At 37.5% G+C, this 24,347-nt stretch overlaps 1 protein-coding gene across 1 annotated transcript in view; it reads right to left on the bottom strand.

The window, feature by feature from the left end:
- Positions 1 to 252: 252 nt before the first annotated feature.
- ABCC4 (ATP binding cassette subfamily C member 4 (PEL blood group)) overlaps positions 253 to 24,347 on the bottom strand; it is a 140,002-nt gene continuing 115,907 nt past the window's right edge. Inside the window, exons 29-31 of the mRNA XM_079306819.1 lie at positions 23,763 to 23,868; positions 9,436 to 9,570; positions 253 to 4,629 (exon numbers count right to left, since the gene is read on the bottom strand). Coding sequence (XP_079162945.1) covers positions 4,522 to 4,629; positions 9,436 to 9,570; positions 23,763 to 23,868 — 349 coding nt within the window. The 3' untranslated portion in view covers positions 253 to 4,521. The remainder of the gene's footprint in view (positions 4,630 to 9,435; positions 9,571 to 23,762; positions 23,869 to 24,347) is intronic.

Here is a 24,347-nt window from a genome sequence, read left to right as displayed (position 1 = left end):
CTTCCATCAAAATTTTTAAAATATATTTGCAATACTTTTTACCACTTATAGCAAAAATGTGATCTGAGAGATAGACTGGGTAAAACCAAGCTGGCATGCATGTGTTTTGCACCTCCAAGTGGATTTTCAGCTCTTGGAGGTACTGATGCCACTGAGAGGTGTTTGGAGATGTCAGGCATGTCCTGACTTAGCTCAGCCCATAACTTCTGCCTTCAGCCACACATTTGCAACGACAACAGACTTACAACAGGCTTCTGAGAAATGCCTTTTATTATGACAGCAGTTGTCACATGAACATCCACAAAAGAAATTATTCCATAGCAATACCAGAATCAAATTATTACAACAAATGCAAGAACCAAAACAAAACAAAACCAGAGCTAAAATGATGAAAAAGCAGCGCGCTGTTACACAATGTAAAACATATGCAGAAAGCCTCATCTTCTGCAAAACTGTCATGCTCATCACCATCACAGGAAAGAAGGGATTTCAATCCTTTCTTCCCCCCTCCAAAAAATAAGAGGCAAATTTTGAAGTGACGTATTTCAAAGGGTCAGTTTAACAAAAAAAAGCAGCATTTCTTCTGATTATTTTTGCAATCTTATTTCACATGTGTATTGGGAAGGCTAAAAAAACCAATCAACCTTATTTAAGCAACCAGCATTATTGAGGCTGGTCAGAAAGTTCTCCCTGGTCCAAAGGGCAGTACAAATGGTATCACAGAAGATTATGCCCATCTGGCAAATGGTTCAGTTCACTAAAGAGAATTTTTCTCCTTAAAACAAGGAAAGAAGTAAAACATTAAATAGCCTATCGTGGCCAACTATGGCTTTGGAAATGCCAACATGCTCGTTGGCTACAGTGGATTTTTAAGAAGGGGTGGAGAAAAGACATACCAAAACAAATGTGTGAAAAATAATTCTCAAGATCAGAAGTAGAGGCTGCTACTAAGAAACAACAGTTCTGTAACTGATGATTTTCAGTATTACTGTATAAAATTATATTTATTAGAAATAAGACTCTGGAATACCTTAAGGCACGTCATGGTGAAGAAATATTTTAAAGGCTTGAATAACTCAGGAGACTGAATTCTTTTTCCAAGATCCCCAGTAAGGTATGCAACTTAGAGTAACCTGCTTTTCTATTTCCAAATAAAGCACAACAATTTTCAAAATGGAAGTTTAAAAGTATTTGAATTTTTCTTTATAAGGAAACATAAAACACCTTGTTGGAAAGATAATGTATTTATTTAACAGACCAAGACTTTTACCACATGAAGGCCTTTTTCTTCTCCTGATTTGAGTTCCTCCATTCAGGTACATTGCACCTTTTTTACCCAACTAAAATGAAATGGGTCAGTTGGTCTTAACATCTGAACAAAAAAGCTATCAACAATACCAGCAAAACCAGTTTCCTGAATAAAATATTTTTGTTGCTAAAAACTAAAAAGATGAAACAATGCCAATGACAGACATGAATGACTTGCTATCAGTTGCTCTACTCAGCAGTTTATGGGTTTCAAGTGTGATTTTGTAAAAAAATTTGTTTTGTCCAATATTGATATTTGATACCTACAGCAAGTAATGTCCTGCCAAAACATGCGAAGAAGCCAAATCAGCATTTTTAGAGATACCTAACATTTTTGTGCACATTCAAAAAGCTGGAGGACCAAATTAATTCTAGCTTATAGACTGATAGCTAGATCTGTCAGGGTCTCATACCAGTGAGTCTGCAGCAGCCAGCATTTTGGAGTTCTGCTCTGAAATAACTTACCATAGATTCATTTCAGAGCTGAAATGAACTAAAACTGTAATTATATCCTTGGTTTATGTGTGCACATCTCCTTGGGTCTGATAAAAAAACATAAACTCGAGGTATGTATGGCCAGGAGAACTTGTGATTCACTTAGACTATTTAGAAGTCACTGTATTACACATCACACTTCCTTTTCTCTAAGAACTAGCTGTTTAGAAATAATAAGAATTGCATATTGTAGAACACAGATTCTGAATATACTCACACTGCTCAAAAAAAGAAGATAAACAAAGGAGCTCAAACTCTCAACTCCAATATGAAGCCACTGCCTTACTGGCCAGGTCACCCTAGCTGTGTTTTGCACCATCCAACCAGGTCTTTCCATGGCAAAGCTTGGGCAGAGTTTGGGCATAGATCCTTGCCAAAAAAGCAGTTGTGAACAAGGCCATGAGGTTGAACTTTCTTTGTTACACAGTCCCCCAGCATTATCTAACATGACTTTACACATTTAAACTTTACATCCTCACACACCTATGCAATGCAACCACTACTCTCACTCAGCTGCAGAACAGGCCTATCCTTATTTCACACAACTTTAATGGAAAACAGCCACAGAACACACAGGATAGTAACTGTGTGCTAGGACACTGTGTAAGTGGACTGCAGCAGCTCAGAGAAGGGGCAAGCAATACAAAAAGTGGATGTGGCTGGTGTGTTTTCAGAAGGATCTGCCATAAGCACTGCCTACATGAGCAGGCCTGGTGGCTGCTAGCTGCCCCCGGCTGATATTTTACCATCAGATGTAGCACAAGCCTCCTGCTGCACATCACTGTGAAAAGTTCAGTTCCACTGAACAAGTGGAACTTATTACAGTGTTAGATGCTACACACTGCAGGAGAACTGTTAGGACTTGACAAAAAAAAAAGGCAAGGGACAAAAGCCCCTCATTTTGTAACTCTCTCCTAATGATTTCTAACCATGTAAGAGGATGTTACCAGCAAGCACAGATGCCTGATTTTTGTTCCACAAAACAAACACTCTTAAAAAAAGCCCTGTCCCTCAGAAAGCTGGCTGGTGGCACTGCAGACACAATCCCCTCTCTCCTGGGATCTCACAGCAGGACAGCAAGCCCTAGTGCAGGAAAAATACTGCAACAGGGGAACATGGATTCTGCTCCTCACCATTGTGCTAGCCCTGAGCAGGAAAATGCCCAAGATGAGTGCTGAGGTACACAGGCTTTGGCCTCAATTTACTTCTCAGTAAGAAGTAACTTTGTATCTGACTAAATCATACTCTGGTAGAACTGGTTGAAATGAGAAACATTCATGTTTGCCTTACTTTTAGTCCACTGGATGAACATTGGGTAAATAACACTTGTTCGGCATTACAAAGGTAATAGCAAGCATCTTCAGTATTTTTTATAAAGCACAGTATTTTCCATGTCCTTAAGAAATCTTTTTAGTCTCTACTGTGCTCTTTAAACAGCAAGATGAATAGATGTATTTTCTACTGGACCTTAAAGAACAGCTCACTAAATTTGAAAAAATGTGAAGCAACACAGCACTTGCTTGATTTATTTTTTAAACATGGGAATAGTGCCTTTGTGTTAAAGTGCTTTGCTGAATCAGGACATAACTTATGAATATTGAACCCCTTCTCTCACTGCATTCCTCTCTATCAGCAACAGCCATTCGAAACTACAGGTTTTGTTTTCCTACTTATTCTGGCAGGATGGTAACTTCAAACAGCTGAAGTTCAACAGAACCTCTGATGCAAAACTTTAAACATACTAAAGTTACATATTTTTAACATATATCTAATGAATTTGTTGTGTACCCTGCAGTTACAGCTTTGGCTTGAAGGCACAAATATTAAGGCACAATAAATGCAAATAATGTATACATTTCAATGTGCTGTGTTGAAGATAACTTTGTACTACACAGTATTTAGGTATAATGACATGTCATTCAAACATTTCCTCAAGTTATTTTAATACCTTTTTTCTTTGATAACCCGGGTAAAAAGAGGAATGTAGGTTAAATTATTTAAATATTTCTTCAGTGCAAATGTGGAAATTTTTTTCTGAAGTACAGAAGACTGAGACTGATTTTTCAGCATTTGGATTTTAGCAAAATAAAACTAATATTTACATTCATCTTGAACAGCACTATTTGAACGGTTTATAAAATAAAAGTATATAATACTTTTCTATCAAAAAGACAAAGTGTTTTTGGCTTGAAGTTTTTTTCCTACCAGCCTGCATAATTACTTGGGACAGGTAGGAAGAGAGTTGCTCTGGACAAGTTGCACACTACCAAATCTGCTGTTCTGACAGAGCTGTCATGCTAAAGTGATGCTGAAAAAAATTTGGTTTTGCTTGCTTTCAAAATATTTCTAAAAGACAAAAAAAAAGAAAAAAAAAGGACACATTCCAATTATTTTACTAAGCTCCAAATATGCACACTAAACCTGTTAGGTGTCCTGCACCTGTTTAAATAAAAGAGATCTCTACCACATAACTTTCAAATAAAAACTGAATCTGCCTAATTTCCTTAGCAACACAAATATAATTAGGTGGAAAGAAAAACATATTGCACTGAAATGAAAGAAACAGGGACAGTAAAATTTTTCTTCTCAGTATTAAATAGGAAGGATGTCCAGTGCAAAAATCGCCCCCCTCCCTTTCCTCTCCCATTGACACTTGCAAATGTCGCTGAGTTTAGATGATCTCAGGTTTACATTCTACACAGTTAAGGCAATGAGGAATCACAGTGCAGTTTCAGTTATGCACAATCCTGAGGAAGGATCCAAGGAGGTGTCTGTGGCAAGCTGACCATTCTGAACAACTTCTGGGTAATTCTTACTGAAGTATACCTAGGAAAAATATTAGATTCTATGAGTAATTGTGCACCAAGATCCATTTAGCTTCAAACAATATTTCTGGAGATAAATACAGCAGAGATAAATACACATCCTTAAGAAATCCCAACAGGAACTTCAGGTTAGTGGCATTCAGTGAATGGATGTCACTGATAAATTAGTAAAATTACTGTATGAACTTATATTAAAACAAAATGTGAGAAAAATCCCACACAACCTGTCGATCCCCTCAAATTTTGTTAATTCAGATGAATAGATATGTTTTATCACTTTACATTAAGCTGATAAGTAAAATCATTTTACTAGCTCAAAACATGGAGATAAATTAAAAACAGGATGACAAAGAAGCTGTGAAATCTTGTGTCTGCACAAGGGTTTCTCATTTTCACACATAAAATGAACACAATGGATTTGGATGTTAAAATCAGGTTGTAATCCCTATATTTTACAAACTGTGATTGACAACCATTGAAACTTCGAAGTATATGTATGAAATATCCCAGCCTTTAATTTGTGCTGCAGAACAGTTATAGGGCCTATAGAAATGTGATCTCTGGATAGTGAACCACAATAATGAAAGAAGAAGCAAAAGCTTTAACAATGACTCAACCAAGCAACTTCTCTAAAACGTAAGATGATACCAAATAATAGGACAGTTCTTTGCCAAGCCTTTGAGTTCCTGAATTTTACCAATTTCTAGCTCAACTAGAAGAGATACAGGTTTCCTGATAAATGTATAATCAGAACATAAAGGAAATGAAATGCTGTCAAGTTTCACTGTTCCACAATCATCAGTTTTTAGCAGCTGTATCATATCTCTGTTCCTTGACAGATGCGCATAACAAAATGAAATAATGTCAAGACTTGTGTGCTCTTATCTAAAAATGTGTTGGGTGAAAAAGGACTTCAAATGCAATTTTTTTTCAAAGAAGAATGTGAAAAGTTTTGTTTGAGTCTTTAAAAACAGAAAATACACTATCTTTCTGAAGCTGACACATGTCACGAGCTAGGTCTCATAGTCAGACTGCTTTGAGTACAGCTTATGAAACATTTCTGCAATTTATATTTAAGAGTGTTGTCAACAAATTCAGTTTGTTTGATAATAATGTCCTTTTCATATACATGAATACATGTATAAGATACATGGGATAAAAAAGAAATAGTCATTCTACAAAAATGTTCCTGTAAGTACTACTGTCATCTTTTGTGCACTCACTAATGCAGGGTATATGCATTTTTACAAGTTTCAAAGAATATTAAATCTGATTTGAATCAACAGAAGAATTGGGAGTCCTGTTAAGAGGCATTCCTCAGTAACCAGTCACAATCGGATGCAACAGAGGGACGTTAATGAGGCTGCTGACTGCACACAGGCTGCAGACAGCAGCCTCAGTATTCCCAGCCCATTCCTGGTTTAAAACATAAAACTTTGGCATACTTTTAATGCAGCTTTTGAATGTGATTTTTTTTAATAGAAAGCTAATAGAAAACCTTGGCACATTACTAGAGATGTAATGAAATGGCAGCTGCTTTTCAACTGTCTCATTGCAATTCTTCCCCTGAGCCCAATCCCTCAAGATATTAAATGCCCAAGTCTTTATACAAGTTTCTTCCAGTGCCAACAGAACTGCAACATTTTTGAAAGTAATCACTAAGGTAACACCTAGTGTTTTAATATTTACACATCTGTCATAGCTTTAAAGTAAAATAAAACAACCCTTATTTTCCCCTCAAAGTACTCAAACCTGACTGACAGAAACCCATCCCTATCCTGATGCTACCAAAGCCTGCAGAAAAGCCTCTCTCTACACTGCCAAGAGCAGGGAGAACACACCAACTTCTGTTTATCTGAATAATTGAGCACTTTTATTTTTTTTTTCTTTTTTCACTGCTTGACGACTATTTCTCTCTTTCCCATAGGATTTTCTCCTAGCAGCTTCTTGTAAACTGTGCAAAGATAAAAACAGTCTCACGATGTCAAGCATAACTCAGTTGCCATCAGGCTCACAGGCTATTTAATACATACTCAGCAGTCTCCAATTTGAGTTGCGCCTGTGTTGTTTTCTTTGACATTTGCACAAAAAATGGGGACACTGAGTGACCAAGTGAGACATACAATAGCAACTGGATCAATCTGGAAGTCTGAGCTAGGATTCCAGCAATAGCTCAGTCCTGCAATGCTTCTCTATGAGGACCATGAGATTTTTTTTTTTTTAATTTTGTTTCTTAAATATGTCCAAGTTAGTCTTCCCAATTTAGGATCTGAAGTACCTCTTAATTTGCACTTAAAGGATATATGCAAAATCAATGCATTTAAAGTTTCATCTTACTGAAAGAAGATCTTGATACAAGTTTGTGTTGTACAGGTCCAAACTGAAATAAATCAAGATTCAGGTCCAAAATGCAGCAAATCAAATAATCATTGCCAAAGCATAGCCACATTCCAAACCACTTTACTTAGCAACCCATTGCAATGCTTTTTGAAAAGTATGTATATATGTCATATTACCATTTTTTTTATGTGCAGTATGCTGTTTTCCAAAAACAGAAAGAAAGCTGTTCTGCATAAAAACAGTTCTTAGTAACCACAGTAGGAATGTGGGAAATCAACAGCAATACATGCAACAGACTCAGTAGTATAAAAAGAAAAGCCATTGGAATCAGCTCTTCTGACTAAGCGACTTCTCTGAAAGTATGCATGAAGCACAAGGGACAGTAATAACAAAACCCCTGAATTGTTCAAGTCCTTCAAACAGAAAGAACTATAACTCTGCTTCTGGGTAGCTGCTGACTGGAGATACAGTCTCTTGATTCCCATATTTTCGGTCCGAGTGTGGATAAGCACCATGCTTTGCATTCTTGGCAGATGCTAAAGCTTGTATCTGCCTTCTAGCCTGGGAGTTAGCAAACTTTTTCATCAAACCACATTTCAGCAGAGACTGGTTCCTGGATCTCTTCCCTTCCTGTACAAAATCACATAACATTGATGTGGTAACTGCAGATGACTATACGGGCAAGTAACATCAGGCAATTATTTTTATACATTTTGAATCATCTTTGAATGCAATTGTGCAATTGGGGAGGGCTCTGGGGAAGGAAGGAATGACAGCATGACATAGCTAAATTTCTATGGATGACAGCTGGACAGCCTCACCTCTTGCTTTTCCAAGGAGCAAGCCTTAGGAAGCTGGCCTTCGCTTTACAGACAACAATGGTCACATGAATTTGAAGTTGCCCTTTTAAATATCATTTATATAACATCCAGATTGTCTCACACAGACCACAGAAAACATGGCTAACCCATTCCCTTCTAATAAGAAAATAAATGAAGCTACACTGCAGCAATGGAAGAGGACAGCAGAACTCCTAACAGAGCTTAATTCAAGGCAAAACTGTTTCCTCAGTTCTGCAATTTGTGCCACACAAAAATTTATAGTGTATGCTCTTAGCTACAGTGCTTTACTTGAAAAACTCTTTAAAAAAATCTGAGAATATGAACAGACACAGAAATCTTTTCTCTAATCTTCAAAAAGTCCAGTAAAATAGCATCCAGACATGAGCACACAGCCGCCATGACAGCACAACTTTTCATTTTTTTCCAACTTGCTGGAAATGCATCTATTTTTTTTACTGGAAAATAGTCAAGCACCTGCCATTTTGTTTCCCGTCTCTGTGTTGTTCCTTGTCTATTGGTCTTTTGTTTCCCTCGGGTAACAGTTTAGACCTTGTGTTCCTATAGCTCTGCTCCACACATCCAGCAACTTAAGGAAAGGAAAGCATAAAGGCTAAAGAGCTTTGCCTCTTGCCTGTAAAAGGCTCTCTTAGGTTATCAGCTGCTTAATACCAGTGCCTTAGTTGCATGCTGAAAGCAGTTACATGAGTTCCAAGCAAGCTGCTGCCAAACTGAGTACTGCCAGTCTAAGCTGAAGCAATGCTGAAACTTTGTTGGCACTGAGAGAATTAAAATCTTGCTCTGGACGTCCTGTGTGGTAAATTATCAAGAAAAGAGAAAGCAAGCCAAAGCTAGTCAAAGATATCCTCAATCACAGGTCATTCTTTTTTATCTTCTTATCTCTGCTTCAGCTTTCCATCTGAGAAGTGGAGATGTTATAGCCTTACCTCACAGGCATATTATGAAAGCAAATCCATTGATGTCTCTTAAACACTTTGATTGCCAGAGGAATGCCCACAATTACGTTAATAATTCTGTACTCCAAGTAGGATTTGAATAGCTCACAGTAAATCAGGCACAGAGAGAGCCTTGCAGGGAGCAAGGAGGTGACAAAACATTCAACAGCTGTTTCTTTAGCTGAGCCCTGCTTATCTTTGGTGCAGAACAGAGAGCCAAGGTACAGGAACAAAGTAAGGGAATGCACAACAGAAGGAATGTGATCAAACCCTGAGAGACCATAGCATGGTCACAGGAATTGAGCCCCAACTAAAATCTGATGGACTATTTAAAAAATAAAGACATAACAGATAAATGTCTGATTCTGCAGCCTTAATGTATATTTTAAAGCAAGTTAAGATCAATGCCCAGCACAAGTGAGTACGTCCTATATTATTTACACTTACTGTTTTGTGTACACACAAAAGGATGCAAAAAATCCAGTCTTTCAACTCAGAGCATATAAATACATGTATCATTTGGAAGTCTCTATATATCCCACTGAAAATTACAGCTTTGCCTTGCAAAACTGACAGATCCTTCAGTGCAAGGCTTACTGCAACACTGAATATGCTAACTTGAGATACACAAACTGTAGAGACAAACTTAATTATCTTTTCTTCTAAAATTACCCGTTTTGCTGTTTCAATCAGAGAAGCCGCTTCAGTCTTGCCCACTTGTTGCACCATTTTGTAAAACAAGCTGTCTTGTTCTTGCAGCAAAATGTAAGGCTCACCATATTCTTTCAGTCTTCCCGCATCTAAAACCTGTTAAATCAGCAGAAACCAATGTATTAACATAAGAAAATTAAAAACTACATGTTAGAGACTAGAAACCAAATGTAGGCGACTACAGGCAAAGGGGAAATGTATGCATTTTTAGCACTTAGATGAATTTTGTATCCTGAAAATGAATTCTGTCCTCTTCAAACTAGTATAGCGCTTTCTCAGTTTACAGACCTGTTGTACAATTTTAGAGTGCCCTACAGCCATTCCACCTATAGGAATCCAACATGAAGTTATGCAGAATATGGAAATACAATGTTTGTGCAGCCAACAAAGCAGATTATAAGATTCATTGTGTAAGAAGGAAACAAAGAGGTCCAAAATGGGCTCTGAAGTAAACAGCTGTGGGTAAAAACCACGCAATAACCACCAAGACGGTTAAGGGAGAATAAGTAGGTCTTTTGAATTAGAGGTGAAGATGTAATTAAAGAAAATGAGGGTGTTGCTGAAAAGATAAACAATTTCTTGCATCAGTTTTTGCCAACTATGTATTAGAAGGATATTTAAACCTGACTCTGTTCTTTCCACATAAAGAAAAGATCAGATGCCACCATGGACACAGGTACCCAAAAACAGAGGAAGGGAGGGGGAGGAAGAAAGAATAACAAATAAAATTAAATATGCACTTAGTCAATAATCCACAGAGAATATACACAGTCAAAAATACAGGAAAAAATTAAGAATAAGCTGATAAACTGTTCTTAGACTAGTGAGAACTTAATTTAAGGATTGCATGGCAGCAAATGCTGAAGTTATATTTTTTAAAGCCTTTACAGGATTAATTCAACGAAATTTTAGACTAGCATATATATTTTGATACAAGACATCAAATTAATTGAAACAGTAATTAAAACAAAAAACACAGAGATCACAGGTAGAATTTGTTCTTCAAAGTTTTAGCAATCACAAATCTGATATACAATTTTTAATGCAGCAGAAGAAAACTAAAGGAAAAATGGTTTATATGGATTTCCAAAGAAAGATATCTGGTGTAACTAAATAACCATGCTACAGAGAACAAAGGTTTTCAAAAACCTGGACAGAAAACAAGAAATTTGAATTAAACAGTGCAGCTTTTTTTTGTATAAAGCTGAACAGGTAGGAACTGGTGGGAACCATATTTTTCTGGTATAGTCGGTATCTACTTATGTTAGTTATCAAAAAAGGAGGCGTCAGAGAAATGACAAACCTGTGAATGACACAAAAATGTGCAGGTAAGTCTAGATCAGAGGTTCAGATACACCAAACTAACCTAAAAGAATGAGAAACACAATAGCAGGGAAAAGCCAATATTGACAGATGCAATGCACTCAAATACTTAGCCTGCTTATAAATTAATGGTATTGACTCAAGAAAGAGACTTGGGTTTTAGTCTACAAGTTCAGTCCTTTATGCCATGAGTAGGAGTAATGGAGTTTAAAAAAAAGGAAGAGAATTTATGTGAGAAAACAATTCAGAAAATATTTTTGTTCTTATATAAATAAAAAACTGAATACACAGGCATGCTATTGACAAAGATATTGCCACAACAAAAGGACTTCAAGGACTCATAACTCAAGCCATAATTGTGGTGGTACATACTTGTGAGAAAAAAAGAAAGATCTAAAAAAATGGAGCTGTTGATTTCAGGAAAGAAATGAATAAAAGGTATTGTGAGGACAACTTCCAAAGTAACAAAAATAGTGTACAAACTTCTGTTTGAAAGAAGAACCTCCAACAACCTTGGAGAAAAATTCAGAGTCCTGTGAGGAAACTTTAAAATGTGTTCTTTGCCTATGCAGCTCCACAAAACCAAACATCCTGATGGTCAAGGGCCTGGCAGATCTCCAAGCAGCCTGGAACCCAGTAAGTGACAAAATCCACAGAGCAGAGACACAGCCGATGCCTTTGCCTGCACTGGTGTGAAAATACCACCCTGCCAAGATCACTGTTGACTTGTTTGACACCACAGACCCAGGGAAAAGGGACCCACTCCTTTCCTTCTGGTTCAATTAAGTACATGGCATTTGAATGGAAAATAACTCAGACAACAAACAGCAGCATAATTACATCTCATTTTATGAATTGTATGCACAGAAACCTACAGGAAGATATCTGCTATTTTCGAAAGTTCTTAGCTGAGAGAAGCCAGCCTATATTACGAATTTCCTTTGCCAGTGATTTCCAGTATCATTTGGAATTGCAGCTAAAGAAAGTTTGCACAGAAAAATCTTAAATATTAGTAATATTGCACAGCACAATATACAAATACAGTTACATTTTAACAGATGCAGTCTTTCACTCACAGAAGTATGTTTGCACACATGCTGACATTTCAGTGTACTGAGTCCTATCCCATTTACTCTTAATATTCAATGAGTAATTATAACTATAATTTTTACCAACATTTTAAAGCCACTGTATGTCACAGTTAAGGACAGCTTCCTTAAAAATGCAATAAATTATCGTATACAATTTAACATTTAAATCAGGGTGCCACAGCATGGAACATCTCTGCTGCCTTTAAGTAAAGCTTTTTCCAGCATAGCACTAGATTATGCAAGCACCCCTTAAGAAGGGAAACAAAAAGCATCTTCATTAAATGTGTCCCTAAATGTACTACATGCAATAGACACGTAGAGGGTTTAAAAAAATTATATTACTGCAGTATTGCAATTTTTACATTAATTTTACAAATGTCTGAAACGAGCACAAACATAGACAATCTCTCCTCTCCAGAGAACCTGGAGAAAGGGGAAAAATTACTTTTCCTTGGCAAGTTTTAAGATGAATTGATAGAGTGAGTAATTTCTGTCTGGAGAAACTCCATCCACATTTTTAACAAATCATTAAATCTATTCACAACCTTTCTTTGGGAGTAAAACCCAAACTTGTATTATAAAGATAGACAGAACAGTCATAGGAAAAACCAGCTGCATTACTTTTTTAAAAAATCTGAAATGAAAAATAAAGTATGAAACTGAACAGACAATATCGTTCCTACAATTCAGAACACCATAAATGCTGTTCACCAAGGAAAACCACTTTCCACTAACTACTGTCATCTATGAGACAATGGAGAAAATTTAAGCTGGTTTACTTGGTAGTTATACATTTATATATTTATATATTTATTAAAAAGTGCTTAGACAAAGAGATAGGTACTCTTCTTTGAAGAAATGTGTGCTGATAAGATTTACATAAATAAATAGGTACTTTGGCTAAGGCTTTGCATACTCTTACTCACTGACTCCAAGCCAAATGAAAATCATTAGGACTTCAAAAAGCCAGCTAATCATTCAGGAAAGGTGGAATCTGGTGTTTACCAGCCACATATTTTCCGATCAACTTGCAGTGCTTATCACTGCACAATACAAGGGAATCGAACCCAGATGCATTCCAAGGCAGTTGTACCAGTGGAACTTGATACAGAAGAGCCAGAGAAGCCTGTAGCTGGTGAAATCAGATCGGCAGGGAGATTGTGGAGGACACACACAGGAGCACTTGACTCTGAATCAGACTTGAATTTCATCACAGACTTCAGCACAGATATTGAGAGAGAGGGGTTTTCTGCAAATCACTAAACTTGTCAGCTCCTCGCTCTGACTCTTTGTAAAATACAAAAAATAAAGACTTGATCATTCTGTGGGAGCTAACTGCCTGTGAAATACTTAGACAGCCCAGAGTGAAATAAAAGCAAACACAAAGGAGTTATATAAACCCAAAGTGGTCATATGTAAACCAGGGCCAGATTCTCCACCCTCTTGCACTGGCAGCTTCTTTTACCTTGCCTGCACTGTTCTTGCCTTTGTAGTACCACCTTTATGACTTCAACAGGTTTTTCTCATATGAAAGCGTAATTCTAACAGTACAAAATTTACAAAATTGGCTGCTGGCAATCATACAAAAGAAAACATGCAGGAAAATTGCTGTTCAATGGAATTTTCTCACCTCCCTGAGTACAGTGAAAACATCTTTACTTATAGCTATCCAAATTAGCATTGCTCAAGCAGCAATACAGAGACATATTAAGTTCAAACAGGGCTCAAATGATCTATTATTCTTGAGTAAAATCCTCGAACACCATCTAATTCTATTCCACCTAATGTTTCTGGTAGAATAGAAACATTGAATAGTTTGAATAGTCTGCAGCAGTGACTGCTCATCTAAGTTGTGATCTTTCCAGAAGGTTAAGAACCATACTGGTAGAAGACAATATAGTTTTGAAAAGCATTTTGTTTGATATTTGGGGCACAGAATAACACAGAAAGGGGATGATTAAAATGACAGGGAAGGACAGAGAAACAGAAAATAAGTATTTGATCTTGACCTGCAATATCCAACATAAGAAGATTATTAGCCATTTAAATGTGCTTATGTTAAATCTAACTAGCACAGGAGTATTTGCCTATACCACAAAAATGTTGCTGAGCCAAATTTAGGTATGATTTGAGCAGTAGGTATGATTTTGCCTCAGCTGTAACCTACCAGGGGTATCTATCCCCACTTTGCCTAGGTCCCTCCCTAAACCCCCAAGCTTTGCATTATTTCCATCCCACAGCTTCATAATTTAATGTATTAACCAAGACAAAAAAGCAGAGGAAGGAAGACAAAAAGTAAAACATAAAACGGTGAAAAATGAGTCAGGAAATGCATTTCACCATGAAGAGAGAAAAACAAAGCAACAAACATCAAGGATACTATGTCAAGATAATTGAGTTTCCAGCAAAAACCTAGGCAGCAGAGCCAGGAGAATACCCTTCCTCCTTCATTATTCCTCAAATAATCCATATTGTTCTGTTGCACAGGACTTTGGAGAAGCCAACACTCATTTTAGAAGTGAATTTTACAGTCTTCTTTATGGATTAATACATGTAAAAGAAGTATCATTAGCCAGAGAGAGAGAAAAAGAACAAGAGCCTTTTAAAATGCTGCAACAAACACCATGTACTTACATAGACACAAAAAACAAAATTCTAAATCCTGTGTTTTCTAACTTTCAGCAACAAAAGCAGACAAACCAAGAGAACAATAGTTATAAAACATTCTGAGAAAAAAAACAATCCAAGGTTGGAAGTGTTTAGCAACAGAGGAGGGGGGCAAGGGAATATATTTCAATTATTATTGAGGAATGACTAGTATTCTTATTCACGTTCATATTCACCATTAAGCCAGAGGGGAATTGGGACATTTAAGAGTTGATCATAAATGTTTTTATTTCCTATTCAAAAGGAAAATAATTCAAGGAAATTATCTCCTTGGGAATACATCTGATTTAATTTAGACTTGGAGAAGACATCACCAAACAAAAAAATCATTATTAAAGTTCAAAACTCTGCTAGGAGTACAACTTTGAACAATGTTTTTCTCAGAGAGCATACATCAAGATGATCTTCAATAAAGTCCTGGGAAGAGGAGGATATTCAGGAGATGCTTCTGGTTACATCATATTATAAGAAATATATTCACCCAAGACAATACATAGCTTTGTGGGAAAGAGTCAACAGCCTGTACTCCAGTTGGCATAAAGTTCAGATTCAAGCATGCTCTGTCTCTTCTGTCTCATCATGGTTTGTCAAAACAGATCAGAAACATGCACATACTTCTCTGAAGAATCATTTATAAATATCAATTTATCTAAACATGTTTGTGAACATTGAAGCACATTGAGAAGGCTGCAAATATAACTCAGAAACTATTTTAAAGAGTTTTTTTCTTTTCTTTTGAAAGTTTCCTGTCTTTTTTAAAATTTTTGGTGGTGGAGTTTGGGTTGGTTATTTTTTTGGTTTTTTGTTTTGATTTTTTTTTAAGCCTTCAGTTTTATTCAAAGCATTCCCCATGCTCCTTCAGGGTTCCTATATAAATTATTCTACCAGTAACTCCAGACAAATTTAATGTCAAATAATGTCTATTTCATGTCTTGTGTACATGAACAGAGCAGAGTGGAGTTGGGAATTTACCTTCTTATAGTCTAAATTATTATTTTCAGATTTTCCAAATAACTTACCTCAGCAGAGTTTAACTTTGCTGTAACACAGCCAACTTGCCACTGGTCACTGGAATTTGACATGTACCCCTAATCCCCAACTTTAGACATCTTATTCTGTAATCAGAAATAGTGGATTTCTTTAAAGTGAAATTATTCTTCGGCTATAACTTAGGGGAAATTGAGTATGCAGCACTGCCTGGTAAATTGGTTCATGCAGATTTTCTTTGGGCTTCTTGCAGAGATTAAAAAAAAAAATCAACCTTCTTTTCCTCCAACTGATGGCATGCCACTGTAAGCTGGATGGAATGCTGGGAAAAAATACCAATGACATATAATGAGACTTATTCTACTGATAATCACTTGATATGAACTCCTTCTGTGTCTCGTTGAAAAGTCTGTTAACCACACACTGCAAATGTCTCTTGTATTGCAGGTTCCCCACCTCCAAATATCTGATATACCAGTGTAAGTCCAACCCTTGCTTCAGAGGGTATAAAGGGCCTCGTGCCAGTGCTTACCAACAGCTGACAAAAACATGTACGTGCTGACAAAACTCTCCCTTGGTCAATCAGTAATGACTGCTTCCATCACTGTAAAGCCACATTTCTCAACTGAGATTGCAGAATGGCTCAAATGTGGCCCTGAAGTGATATGAGATATACTTCATTTTAAAAAATCCCACTCTTTAATAAAGCTTTTGAGGGTCTTAGAAAGGTAGATAAGCTACAAGGATATTATACTTTTCAAGAGGCTAAGGAATATTGTTGCAGATGACTGAGCATGTCTCCTGGTTTTATCAGTTTCTGATGACAATGAACTTGTGGCTCAGCTGCCATGCACAGAGTTTCACCTTATCACAAACTCTCTGCTCAGGGCATCAACCACCAGCATGACCTGGGCTAATTTGCTTTTAAACAGTAATACAGTATTTCTGAGCAAGCAGAAATAATTCTTTAAAGATGTGTTCCTATTTCTTGCACATCTAGATTCCATATTGTTGTCTTTAAAGAAACATGGTATGACCATCCTGTTCTTACATTGATGGAAACACATTCACACACAAATGCCTGACAGAATGAGAGATCAAGGTTCATCAAACATTGGCTTTACTTCCTGCAGAAATTCAAATCCAAATTCTTCGTTTGAATGCTTCCAGAAGAAGTACTGCCTCAAGAATTAGTTGTTTTATTTAGGCAAAAGAAGAATCTTGCTGGGCAGCCCTCTTGAAATGGGAGCAGCTTTTAAGAACTAAAGATGTCAATGTTTTAGAGAAGTGTGACTCTAGTGTGCTTTCAAGCTCTTTGGGATTTTGACTTGATTTTATAGGCAGATAGGCCAGGTGTGACATTTACAACTGTCCCAGACAAGCCCTTTCAGCTGACAAGACTCACTCTGATACAAGACCATAACATGCATCTCCAGTATCTTTATGCAAAACCTGGCCTAAACAGCAATATAAAATCTTAAAGATGCATATATTACTCAGTTTTGAAAGCAATGTCTTCATTGCTGATATTTGTAGAATTCAATAAATTCCAAGAAAGAAAATGGAAGGATCTTGTTTTCTCTTCTAGTTTGGTAAACATCAACCAGAAGATCTGGGAACAGTGGAAACTGCCTTTGCTCAGAATCAGAACAAAACTGACCATTTCTAAAAAAAGCCATTTGCTAAATGCTCAGCTCTTGCAGAAACTCTGGAAGTCTTGAGTTTACAAAAGAAAGGAGAAACCTAATGGTTTCCAGGACCTCTGCTCTCCAAGCAGGTCCCCTTCTATGAGCATCCTCCGTATTCTTGTCTTCACATTTCCTTACTTGAGAGACTTTGGGCCCAGAACTCAGTGGGGATCTTCCTTAGGTTAAATAAAAGAAGAATAAATTTAGTTCTAATACTCCTTAGTCCACATTTTCAAGACAGAGGCTGAGTCAAAAAAAAGGACTTTTATTAGTGTTTGTTCCTTTGGAATAATGACAGCAGATACACCTGTAATCATGCAGCAATTTTACTGCAGATTACTGGATTCAAACCCACAAGGTACTATAAGGTTTTTATGAAGAATTAGATGCTTAGTTGCAAAAATTCAGCATCCATTCTAGTTACTGTAATCCATTAAGCTCCTTTTACATTCTTTAACAGAATAAATTGCAATAGCACAAGCATAATATCCAGTAATGCTCCAGATACTGGGCTAATAAAAGGTCAAATCCCCTTCCATGTTTCTATTACAGAACAAAAAAAAAAAAAAAAACCAACCCATTTTATACCCATCCAGTTGTCCTGCTTTAGAACTTTGAAGGAAGTCATAATTCATTCTTATTTTCAAAAATTTTCATATTCTATCATCCCAGGCTTCAGGAATATTTATGGTTTCATCAACTGACCTCTCTTAGACATACCAAGCACGGGCCCAAGAGGGCCAGTGTCTGACAGCGGGCAGCTCTGCACCAAGGAAACACTTTGACATGGGCACACTGGAGATCAGAGAGTCACCACTAATGGTGCAACACAGATTTCACAAAGAACTGTTTCTACAGCCAGGACTGCATGTTCTGTTCTTGTGACTTTACATAAAAAAATGTCCCCTAAACAGGATGTTGAGGTTTGCTGTAGAACACATTCATTTTCCAGCGGTGATATTTAAGTAAGTGGAAAAGAAAGCCACCTAAAGAAGAGTCAACAGACCACAGCTTTTCTGACTTCAACTCAGTATTACTAATTGAAGTGCACCAACAATACTTTCCTGCATTCTACACATCTCCATCTGAAGCTGGGGCACTGCAGTTAAAGCTCACATGAAGCTATCAGTAGGACAGATGGGGCTTCCCCACTGCTACAAGAGCTCTGCCTCTCACTGGGCTGCAGATTCAGACTCCTTTATATTATTCTCTGATGACTCTTGCATTTCTGGCAATGCAATTCTTCAAAAGGGAGGGCTTAACTTGATTGCCCTGTGTACACAGAGGACATGACATTTTTCTGGGAATGGTGAGCACTGCATCCAGACTTCTTCAGACAGAGTACAGATTTCTGCACTTCCTGGAAAAATGCTGGCATCTCCATGGTAATGAAGGGCAGTATGGCCATCACCACCATGTTCACTTAGGTGTCTATCACCACTATCCCATCTCCATCTGGATGGATGAAGGATATTAATGTGCAATACTGGGTCAGATATGACAGCTCCAGAGAGAAAGACAAGCGCTCAGACCTTGTCTGCTCTACACCATTTTCTATCTAGCTGCAGGTAACGCCCTTTTCACCACACACCACGCTGCCCGGATCTCTCTCTCTTTGATTCCAAGATGTTTACACTTACTCTTGGTGGACTGATTGCTCTGCTCAAGTTAGATATCTACAGTGCAGGAAACACGGTTCCTGATTTATGAGTCCCAGATGTTCCACCATGGCAAACACAACATCAGAAAAATGAGAATAACCGAATGAGGGAGGCGCACCGGAAAGACGTGGGAAGCAGGGAGGCTTATCGGAAAGACGTGGGAAGTCATTTTCTATTGACCAAAAAAAAAAAACAACTCAGGCCTGGCTGTGAAGTGCATTGTATTCTTACCCTGAATATTAGTCATTTCAGAATGCAACCACAACAGGTTTTCCCATAAATAAATCAAATCTCTTCCCATGATTCTCTCATCAAAAACTTCCTATTTGAATTACAGTTTTTAATTACTAGATCAAGTTCTGCTTGCATAAAGAGTTTCCATTTCAAAGAAGTATTGCACTGATATGAAAACTCTCTGGAGAAACATCCTTGCCATTGAAAAATGCACACGTTTTGACTCTGTAGCTTTCCTCTGAAGAGGCCATGGCATAGAATGTATAGCAAACAACTCCATCAGGTTCTTGCCAGATGCATATACTTTATTTGCGACCAAACCACTATGTCCCTGGGTGAGCCTCAATTTCTGTACACTTCTGTTTTCCCATCTGTAAAAACAGAGTTTCTAAAAAGCATTTCTCAGTCTGAAGAAGGAAGCAGAGAAGAGAGAGAGCAATGGGTGACAGGAATTTTATAAGATCCCCCTGGAAGTCTTGGGAGTGGTGCCCATTGGCTGCTACAAGCTACAGATGTAGTTTACATAAAAGGCCTTTGCCCTCTATGGTGAGGATGGGACAGGGAAGCAGCTGTTGAGGTGGTGGAGAAGCTACAGGGAATGAAGGATCAGTGAAGCAAGCCTGAGCTGAACTTCTGCCAGGATTTGCCACGACAAAAGAGGTAAATGCAGTTTTCATCCTACCCTCCCTTTCTGGCAGGCTGCAGAGTGCCTGCCTGTGCCAAAGAGCTAAAATGGGTACTGCTAGCACCTGATGGGAAGACTTACAACTTGGCTTCTCAAAGTAATGAAGGAAAAGGAATGAGAAAGTGTCCTATTAAATGCTGGAGCAGCACAGAGGGGAAAAAAAAAGGAGCTTGAAAACCGCTGGATTATAATTTTATGGTAGTATTATTTGATGGGCTGACTTAACAAGTCTTTCCAACTTTGGTTCCAAAGATTGTATGGATACTGCCCTATCTCACCCAGGTGTTTGAAGTTTAATTAATTAATGTTTATAAAGAGCGTTACAATTTCCAGATGAAAGGTCCTATGCAAGTGCAATGTAGTATTACTCATTGAGGCGACTGGGTTAGAGAGTATCACGTTACACAATACAGCTCTTCCCTCAATGATGTTAAGCGTTTGAAGTTCTGATAAAATGTGTTTATCACTAAGACAGATATAATGGAAATACTCTTAAGGCGTGACCTGGATTATGAAAGCAGAGGTATGGTTTTGGGAATGGAACAAACGAGAATTAAAACAACTCCTGAGGCCAGATTTGTCTACAGTTGTATAAAATATATTCTGTTCTTCCTTTTTTCCCTCCTTGAGTAGGCTTTTCTTCTCTTCTAAAATAGAACCGGTTATTACGACGGGTGTGAGCAGACATGCAACAGTTCACGTTCAGTTCCTATTTCCATACTCATTCAACTTGACATTTTCTCATGACTTTCTCAAAATTATTTTCTCATTTTTTTTTTTAATGTTTGGATTAACCCTAAAGGGAGACACTTTCTTTTTGGAAAATTCTGCTTTAACTACTAATTAAATGGAATTAAATCCAAAACTCAAGGACAATGCCAAGCTGGAGACTGCAGCAAACACACTCAAGACATGATGACCAGTTTTGACTCCCCAGTACAAGAAAAAGCAAGGTAAATTTGAGCAAGCTTAAAATGGGGTTACCAGGGTGGTCAGTGAACTGGAGCACCTATGAAGAGAGGCTGATGGAACAGGGTGTGCTCACCCTGAAGAACCGATGGCTTCAGGGGACTTAACAGCAACCTTCCCATATCTACAAAGAAGTTACTGACAAGACAAAAGGCTCTTCAGTGAGATACACAGTGGGAAAACAAGAAACAATTACCATAAAAGGAAGAAAAGCTTTCACTGGATACAAGGAGAAAAAAGATTTCAATCTTTTAATCACTGCAGATAATTAAGCATTGGAGCAGGTAACCCAGAGACTGTGGAATTTTGATTTCTCATAGTTTTCAAGAGAAACCTGGTGTGAAATTAGTGCTGACCCTGCTTTGAGGAGGTTCCGTTCATTCTGACTCAATAGGAATGGAGGAAGGCTCAAGGTGATGTCCACTTGTTCAGGAATGGGCCTGAACATTCATGACTGATTTAAGTGAGCTGAACAAGTTTGCTCAAAAATTGTTTGAAAAATAACTTTCTCATGATTTATCAGAAGATATTTTGTTAATATTTTGACTGCCAGGTCCTATCTTTGTTCTTCTTCCTCCATTTCCTAAAAAAATTGTCATGATAGTAAACAACAGAGATTTGGGATGGCCTATAAAAAAGGTATTATTGCACACAGAGTTCTCAATTAAAGGAAAAACAAAACCAGGATTTTTAATAATACTAGGTAAATGAATAACAATGCACTTTCTTTGTGCACTTCTGACTCTTGAAAAAGAATCTGCATCAAGTTAAATTTGTGAATTACTAAAACCTATCATGGACTAACCAAATTACAGAATGCCCTAAAAACTTTCTTTAGCTAAGTCTTCTCCATTTTTGTGATATTGAAGTAAATAATTAATTTTCCATGAATGCTTATTTTATTAATAGTCCTTATTAATTAATAGTTAGTCTTCTAGAGGAATAGTCTTGTTCTTGGCATTTTTAACTTGTTTTTCTTCCAAAATTCTGCTTTATTTCTTCTAGGACTTGCATACCCAAGTAAACCAAGTTATTAAAGTGTAACAAAAGCACACCTGCCAAAACTCAGATCATTCTAAATATGAGATGGCAATTCTGATTTGCCCCCTAAACAGGATCAATAACTGAGTAAGGATGTCAAGAAAACAGGATTGTTAGGAAGTTACATGTCAGTTTCCTCCTTGTTTTTACCAGGCTTCTCACCCTCCTCTCTCCCCTATTTTACAGAAATCTTTAAGATGCAAAAAGATGAAAAATATTTAGAAGTTACTAGTGACTGCAAACTCAAAGACACATCTTGCAAATCTCTTTCTTAACACTCTAAAGAAGCCAAAAGCATTAAAGCCAATTAGAAAATTAGGAAACTAGAAATCTTAATAGTGACTAAACTGAAACAACATAAGGGTAAGAATAATGTACAGGCACTTAAAATGCAATAGAGCAGCTATGTACTTGGCAATTATCCTGAGTAGTTTGGGGGAAAGGGCAATTTTTGTTGCTTTGTTGCAACAATTTTTGGCAAAAGAAGTAAATAAAACATTTCATGTTCATTGCAACTTCATGACATTAAAGGTAAAACTTGGAAAACATCTTCATGGAGAGAGCATTCCAGGTCTAACACGTTAATGGTAGTTAATGAACCAAAACCCACAGAAATCCCTTTGGACAGCTAACAAACACACACAGCTATTAATTAGGTCACAGTTGTTTCCTCACAAATCTTTTGTTCATTTCAGATGTAGAAAACACCAACATATCCATTAGACCTGTGGGGAGGTATTCACCAGAGAAGAAAATATTTATTTATTATACATTAAATGCTTGCAATTACATGACTACTTAATGGCAGTTCTGCTGGTTTCTCTCCTTGTAAGTAAACTATAATCACTGAGCTCACAACCTATTCTTCTCCTCAGAATACCACTCACCTCAGCAGATGGAATTGTTTAATTCTGTGTGCTTCAGATAACCACTGTAACTCAAAGACTTTAAAATGTTTTGAGCATCCAGTAAAAAAAACAAAACAAGAATGGAAAGAATTATCATGTTTTACTTCCATAAGACAAAAGTTGAGAGGTATTTTTTAAGGTTACCAAGAAGAGGTGAAGGTTAATTTCTGCTTGAAGCCCAGTTAAATTTGAGTTCCACTTATGAACACAGTTTGCCCTCTGTGCCAGTTATTTCATTAAGCATCTGTGAAGATGTCTGCAAAGGGCTCATGTTCTTACTGCAGAAAATTGTAACACTGCAGGCTGCACATCATGACAAGGACACAAACCAGGTGTATTTCCTGAGAGCCCAGGGAACATCACTACCTTTAGGAAAATAGTCAGCAAGTATTTCCTAACTTCTGTGCATGTGCAATGCACTGTGGGGCAGACAAGGTGGCAGATAGGATGTAACAGTCCTCTACTGGGAGCAGACAGCAGAGGCTGCTGCACTGAGAGGGCTTCATCTTCTCTGTTTGAACCTTGCTTTGCAAAGCTGGCCAGGTTCACTCCCTCACCAGTCTAGTCCTACTTCTCCCATCACTACCTTTGCTCCAGGGCAGCTGCTGTCTCCTTACCTCCACGTCTCCTGCCCCAGAGCCTCCACCACTTCCTCCTCACACATCCCACACCAGCTATTGTCCCTGCCTCCCTTGGCCCACTGAGACTGCATTAATACACCTGACAGAACCCAGCTGAGTCTGTCCAGAACCTCATGTGGTTCCAGTACCAGCAGAGCTTATTTGCTCAGGTCTCCTGCTGCACCTCACCTGCAGCAGGATGGAAAGCACAAGGCCAGAGAAAGCAAGAATTCTTTCCAGGTCATTACATCTAGAGTTTTATGAGTTGTGAGTTACAACAGCTAGGATAATAAGGTTAACTTGGATAAGCCTAACACATGACTTACACTCCTACCCCACTTTTGGATTAAAATTAAGAAGAGTCAATAACATCATTCTTCAGGAAATAAAAAGGGAAGCAGTTAACTGTCTTACCATAATCCTATCACTGTCAATAATGGTGTTCAAGCGGTGTGCAATGGTCAGCACTGTGCAGTGAGCAAAGGTTTCACGGATCGTCTTTTGAATGAACTCATCTGTTCTGAAACACAGCAAGAGCAATGCAGACAAAAGTAAGATGTTTGCATGGATAACTGAATGGCAGGCATGCTTATGACTTCATCAAACAGGACTGGATAGAAGGAAATATGCTTATAAAATTATTACATCACTTCTTCCTCTTGTTATACCAGATGACTTGGAGGCGTATCATGAAACATACTTTAAAAATCTACCCTTCTATACCTGATGAGGAAAGGGTTTCTTCTTGTAAGTGGAACAATAGGCTTCATTTCAGGAGACTAATTTGTCAGACTTCAATGACAGAAAATTGAAAGTTCTGTAGATTCAGATAGTTCTACTCATTTCTACACCAAAAAAACATGGTTATTCTTTTTCAAGATTTAGTTTGTGCACACAGAGAAAAAAAGTTGGTGAAAGTAAATATCCTTCATTGCAGATCATCTGAAGAACAAACACAAGATAGCCTAAAACTAAGGTTCTTGATTTCAAATGCAGAAG

This window comes from Erithacus rubecula (genome assembly GCF_903797595.1).
Source record: "Erithacus rubecula genome assembly, chromosome: 1".
In the NCBI taxonomy this organism is placed as follows: Eukaryota; Metazoa; Chordata; class Aves; order Passeriformes; family Muscicapidae; genus Erithacus; species Erithacus rubecula.
This window is presented reverse-complemented; position numbering and strand designations above follow the sequence as displayed.